The sequence below is a fragment of the Cariama cristata genome, unplaced genomic scaffold (assembly GCF_000690535.1).
Source record: "Cariama cristata isolate BGI_N322 unplaced genomic scaffold, ASM69053v1 scaffold33979, whole genome shotgun sequence".
In the NCBI taxonomy this organism is placed as follows: Eukaryota; Metazoa; Chordata; class Aves; order Cariamiformes; family Cariamidae; genus Cariama; species Cariama cristata.
The window spans coordinates 971-7,798 of record NW_009636869.1 but is presented as its reverse complement, the minus strand read 5'-3'; the positions used below and the strand labels follow the sequence as shown (position 1 = coordinate 7,798).

At 42.0% G+C, this 6,828-nt stretch overlaps 1 protein-coding gene across 1 annotated transcript; it reads left to right on the top strand.

Moving 5' to 3' along the window:
• Positions 1–1,258: 1,258 nt before the first annotated feature.
• NRBF2 (nuclear receptor binding factor 2) lies at positions 1,259–5,585 on the top strand (the record flags this gene model as incomplete). The annotated part of the gene is made up of 3 exons (XM_009708087.1): positions 1,259–1,343; positions 2,892–2,932; positions 4,060–5,585. Coding segments are annotated over 3 exons (843 nt in total), but the record flags the coding sequence as incomplete, so codon positions are not given.
• Between the last annotated feature and the right edge of the window lie 1,243 nt (positions 5,586–6,828).

The following is a 6,828-nucleotide window of genomic DNA, read 5'->3' as shown; positions in this document are numbered from 1 at the left end:
CCGTAAGGCCTGTAGGGAACTAGCTGTTCTAAGATCTTAGGATGTGGACAAATGCGCTCATTTTTTGGTTGATCCTGGAATGTGCTTAAAGTGAACTGGTGACACATTCACCAAACATCTGAAGTCTGATATGTTTTATGCTTTTATTTGAGTGAAGGGAGGAAACAGAGAATTTGTATGCGTCAGAGACAGAATTCGAGAGGCAGATTTCAGGCTTTCAGCTCTGTTTCCCCTACAAGTTCAGCCAGTATGGATTTGGTAAAGGCTTTCCTGAGAAACAGTCATCTTAAAAAAAAGAAACAGGCAAACACTTTCTTCAGATTCGTAAGTGTCTTATGTTGTTTCACAAAGTCAGTGCCCGGTACCATGATGTCTGTTTACTTCAAACTCAACATGCAGTAAAGCAGTCATGGATAGTCTGTGTTACTGACAGTCTTGCCAGTTAGTGATTGTAGCTTTTCATATTATACAGCTTGTCTTGGAGGAAGGACCATGAAGTTCATGTCTTGTAGTAATGGCAAAGAGACTTGCTTTCCTGAATGTTGCAGTGCTGGTTACGCAATACTGTTTCTCACTGAGCATATCCAAATACTTGCATCAGTTGCTTGCTTTCAGCAACATCCTTAGTCTACCTTAGTGGTTTACATTAGTGGCTTATAAATACTGGTACAAGCTCAACTGTTGTACAGCAACAATGTGACTTTGGTATCTTTAACTGTGGCTGTGCTGCTTCCATTAGTTGGTGTAAGCTGCAAACAAAAAACCCAAGACCTTTTGCAATTTCTTCACCTAAGAGGCAAAGCCTCTTGGACATGGGGCAGCAGGAAATGTCAAGCCAGCTGTAAGCTGTAACATAATTCAAATATCTTGCATTCTGCCAGGTAAATTGGTCCTAAATACTTACAGCATCTCATAACTTCTTCTGGCCTACTGGTCTTTTTACACGGTGACAGTAAATGCCTGCTTATAAAGGAGAACATGTACTTTCTGAGGAACAGCTTCGAAAGGATTTTTTTGTGTACACACCATCTTTGCTGCTTTAACAAACTTCAGTTCTTACCTGCACACTACAGATTCTTGTAAGGTAGTACTAAAGAAGAAATCGAATTATAAAGCTTGGAAGGGAGTGGGAGATCCAAGTCTAAAAGCCTGAAAACTGGAATCAGTACAGGTTTCTTAGATGTACTGATTACTTTTAAAACAGGTATAACTATTTGTTGCTTAACCCTCATTGATGTAATGCTCTTTTTATTTTAAGGCTCACCAGCAGAGCAGAAAAGCAGACCGTTTGTTGGCAGCAGGAAAATATGAAGAAGCAATTTCTTGTCACAAAAAAGCCGCTGGTGAGTAGGTATTTCTCACATTCCAGCTCTTAAAATCAGTTTCTAGATTTGCATGCTTCATGTGAGTAGAATATCTAGTTACTTGCAAAATTTTTGTTCTTAAGATGTGGATTTGTTTTTCAGTCCAGATCAAGCACCCTTTTGGAAACTTTTTTTCTAATTTGAGCAGCTAAAGTCAGATGTTTCCACAGTCATTTTGATTAGAGGCAGTTACCACTGTGAAGGCAGTTCTTGACTCAAGATGAAGCCAACACCTTGTGTCATACACAAACTGCAGTTGGGGACCTGCTGTAAGCCAGTTCCACTTTATACTTCGTATTTTCCTCACTGCTTTCATAGCTGAAGTCACCTGCTTTCTCTGTTGATAAAGGAAATACTTAGACGAATGTTTGCTTACAAAAGTTTGCTTACCAGCAAAGAACAGGTGACAAGCTCGGCTTTCCCAGAACTCAAGCAAAACAGCAGATTTCATCGTAGGCCTTGACGCTGTGATTGACAGCCTCTCCTAAGTAAGACTTTGTGCATTTACCTGTCCATTTAACTAGTCGTGCTCAATTATTTGTGTTGGAGTCCATCAGCTGTCTGACAGTGCGGCAACTGCTTGGCAGAAGAAAGAGGAGGTCTTAATTGGTGCAACAAGTAGGACATTTCCAGTGACAGGGCTTGTGTGGCGACAAAAATAAGTGGCTACTCTGAACATCGTAACCTAGATACCGGGCGTTCTCACTTTCCATTCATAAATACTAAAAAACCCCATAAAATGAGAAACTGTAGTTTCTTTGGTATTTATGAATACTTGGAGCAATGAGGGATAGCACTTACATTTTTAATATGCAGACTTTTTCGTTTCCTTCACTTCATATGCAAAGACAAAACCCAGAAATGCATTGAACGTTTCTTGCTTTTCTTCATCTGGTGATTCTATGCCATTATCTTACATCCTTCTGAATTTGGTTAAGAATTTATTATACCTTGTCATTTTCAGCACTAGCAAGATATGCTCAAAGTCTATAAAGTGCTGTTCAGACTCTAAGCCAGCATGTTTTCTGGTTTGGAGGGGAAGTTGATGAACAAAGTGGGGAACTACAGACTATACCTCTTCATCAAGAATATAATTAAAAAGCAAGACTTCATAATACTTATGTGCCGTGGGTGAGAGGATTTTACTTACCGCATTTTGTCTTAAATACTTGTAAGTTCAAAGTCTGGTCCTTAGCAGTGTTTCTTCCCTTTACGGGAAATTTTTCTTCTGGGACTTTCTGGAAATGGCTGCTGTCCTCTGAAAAACAAATTGGAACAACCTGAGCCAACAGGATGCCATGGGAAGGCTGTAGTGTGTTTTACATGGTCTTACAGTAATTTTTTCAGATTTTTGAAAAACAGCAGATGTTTCCAGCCACTGTAACTTGGTAAATACTTTGCCTCTGGACTGCTGCTTTTATGTGGGGATTCAGAATACGGAAGGTCTGAAGCCTTTTCTTAGCTTTTATGGAAACGTTCCAGTTTTGTAACGCTGTCCTAAGTGTTTATCGATTTTCTCTTCTGCAGCATACCTTACAGACGCTATGAAGCTGACCCAGTCAGAGCAGGTGAGACCAAAGTACAGCAGATGCCAGAATCGGCCATAGCTCTGTTGTGTGCCTGGGTGTCATACTGTGCCCTGACTGGTCATACCCCTCTCAGGTGTTAGCCTCTGCGTAGTTTTCTGACCCCGTGGCAACTGCAGCAGGACTTTTAGAAGTGCAGTGATGCTAATCTTCCTTGAGGGCTTTTCCAAGTTTACGTGGAGCAGGACCAAGAGAACTACTAACGCATCCAAGGGTTCTCCAACAATGGTTCCTAGTCAGCAAGGCATCTTCAAGAGGTGATAAAACTAGTTTCGTATTTAACTTTTGCTGGGAGGCACTTAGGCTGTTTTGCTGAGATGCAAAGCTGAGCATCTCATCTGCGGTCTGTAATTTTGGTTTTATTCATCCTGACTGGGGGATCTCCAGAACAGCAGCCCTACACCTTTCCTTATTCATTGCACAAATCTATCTGTGAACATAGTGGTGTAGTCTGCTCAGCACTTTTATAGCAGCAGGCTTTGAGCTTAGCCAATATTATCAAAGCAAATAACCCTTGGAGATCAGACATCTGTCTTTCCTCCAAGGCGTCTTTCTGGTAGAAAAATGCTAGCCTCTTCCTCAGGTGGTTCCTGTGAGTTATTAACCACCATGCCACCCCCTTCATTAAATATGGCTGAATCATTTGGGACCATGTCTGGCCTCGGAGCACTTTTCTGCTTAGTGTTGGGTGTTATTAATATGATACCATCACAGAAGCATCCACACAGTTTGTATTATTTAGCTAAAGCGTGGCTGTGCATGCCAAGTGAATCTCTTCCTTCTTGGTGGTGGTCATATGTCAGTTAAACTCCTAGTGCCTCCGCTCAGAGGTATTGTAGCCTGGTCAGTGACTTAAAAACAAACAAACAAACAAACAAAAAGACCAAATGTTAACTCACTCTTTCACAATACCAGTAGTTACGCTAAATTTGGGTGACCTATTTGAATCTGTTGCATTACACAAGCAGAGACAAAAGCTCCTCCTCTTCCCTCGGGCATGATGTGATGCTGTTTATGTAAATATTTACATGCATGTATCTTTACATGCGTGAATATTCAGGTGGGATTAGGGCTCACCAATTAAATCGTTTAATCTTGTTTTTACTCAGGCTCAGCTATCACTGGAATTACAAAGGGATAGTCACATGAAACAGTTACTGCTCATCCAGGAGAGGTGGAAAAGGGCAAAGAGGGAGGAAAAGCTGAAAGCCCAGCAGAATGCTGACAAGGAAATAGCCACACATCTTCAGACTTCTTGTAAGCCACCTGCTGAAGACTCTGATGATCAAAACGTACTGGTTCCTGTTACTCAGAAATACAGCCCTTCCACAGAGAAACATCCACAGGATATTCAGGGTGTCTTTGACAGGGACCCGGATACACTATTGTTTCTGCTTCAGAAAAAAAAGGAGCCGGTGGAAGCATGTATTGGGAGTAAAGCTCCAAAAGATGACAAAACAATAATAGAAGAGCAGGCAACCAAAATTGCAGATTTGAAACTGCACATAGAATTTCTTGTAGCTGAAAATGAGAGATTAAGGAGAGAGAATAAGCAGTTAAAAGCAGAAAGAGCGAGACTCAAAAAATCTCCAGTAGACAAGGAGTTGGATGTAGATGCTGACTTTGTTGAGAAGTCAGAGTTGTGGGGTCTGCAGCAACACTCAGAATCTACTTCTTCAGCTGCAACTTGGCAGAAGTTTGCAACAACTGCTGGGAAGGCAAAGGACATTCCGATACCCAACCTTCCTCCCCTGGACATCCCGTCCCCTGAACTCCCTCTGCTGGAACTCTCCGAAGATATACTGAAAGGACTGATGAATAGTTAGAAACCAGGAAAAGCGCTCAGCGTAGTTACCCAGACTTAAGAAAAGGGAAAACCACCAGGCCAATGGTGATCTGAGGGCAGAAACATCTAGCACAATCCTACTGTTGGAGAAAAGGCATTAAAACAACTTTGTTACTGTGAAATACACATCATATCTGATCTACTTCATAAAAGTTAAAGGTACCATAATCGGTATAAGGTGGCAAGCTCTTTAGTCTTTCTCCCAGTGTTTCAAACCAAATGACTGCCTGGAGAATGTTTCAAGTAATACAATCCTTCAGGGTTTTAAAGTATGCTATATGTAACAGTTATCTATAATGCCATAAATGATGGTGCAGAACCTAACTGTTATGGTTGCCAGTTGGCTGCCACTTCATATTGAAAAATGCTTTCTAGCATGAATTTAAACCGTGCATTTCATGATGCATAACTTTAATTCAGATACAGTGCAATTTATACACCTCCTAGATGGATTTATGTGCCACGCTCTATGCTCCTGACCACGTTAACCTCAAGTCAGGAGCGATTTTAGTTTCCATTCTATGAAGGAACCAACTTATTAGTTCTGTTGATGAGGTTTTTTGGGTTATCTGTTTACATAACTAATCAGGGTGCATCAAATCTCGCTATTGGTTTCTGTATAAAGTGACTGTTTAAAAAAGAAAAATCTATACTTAAGGAAAAATACCCTTTTTGTTTTCAGTGATGCATGAATGGAAGGAATTCTAGCTGGCAGTATTTGATTGAAAAAGAAATTGTTTACAGCTTAACCTGATTCAAAAAGGATATGAAAATAAAAACCAAGGTGTTTTGAAAGTAAACGCGTGTTAAATCCCTACAAATGTTGCAGAGTATAAAAAAACAAATGAAGATTTATGCTAACAGCATCAGTACACATGTGCAGCTGAACTTCTGTGTTCATCATCCAGCAAATATAGGAAAGCTGGGATGAATTCTGAGGGCGGCGAAGTGACTTGGCTGATAGCTGGCTTCTACCACCTACGGCGCGCTGAAGCGGCAGAGGAAGCAGCACTATGGTTTTGCTCGAGCACAGGCTACCCGGAGCTGAAGGAACCGAGCTGCGAGCGCTTCACACACCGGTTTGGGGTTTTGATTTCTGAGGAGGGGGGTGCAGCCCTCGTCCCAGCTCAGCCTCTGCACTGGGGTGTTACCAGAACCCAGGCTTTCTGGAGGGGAGGGTGTTGCAACGTCTGGTGGAGGCATTACTTAACTTGAGCTGTTACTGATTAATGAAAAGTATTAAGTGTTGCAAGCTCCCCCATTTTCAGTTAATCTCGTGCTATTATAAGGCAAGCTTGCTTTCCAAGGGTACATTTTTCTTCCAGAACAGATGTGGAAGTGCAGCAAGAGCACCTTACTGCTGTGCTTTCTCCCCTTACCTCTGTATACTTGGTGTCTCCTGCGCTTGCTTGAAGAGGAGTAGGGACTGGAAGCTAGAAAAAGCCTATGGAGACAAAGGTAAGACAAGTTCATTAGAGGAGGCCCCTTGTGCCGAATTGTAGCAGGAAACTAATCTTGCTGGGGGAAAAAAATGAAGTTATTTTTCAGTTGGAGCAGTTTAGCAGGTGGCCCCATGGAAGAGCTGTGATGCGGTAGCCTGTTCCAGGTCAGCCCCAGCTCGCTGCTCCCACAAAAGGGCAAGTGACATTCTCCACGACCACCTGCCTGTTACAGGTAACAGACAGTGGAGCATAGAATTTCTATCCATGTGAGTAAAGCAAAGAAAATGGTATGTGCTCACAGGAAGGAGATAAAATTATTTAGGCACCTATCTCATGTCACTGCCAGGGATGATAGCCCAAGGCTGTCAGCTGCAGACGGACATTTCAGCTGTCTCTGCAAACAGCAGCTATGGGAGAAGGAAGCATTTTTAGCCTGGCTACCTCTGTTGAGGAGTCAGGATTCTTCAGAGGAGGGATAGGGGAATGGCAAGCTCTACCTTCTGTCTTTAAGACTAAACTGTCCCTTCGTATATAGCTGCATAAACAAAACAGCAGATCCGAAGGAGGCTGCTTCTCTGTAGGAAGATAGC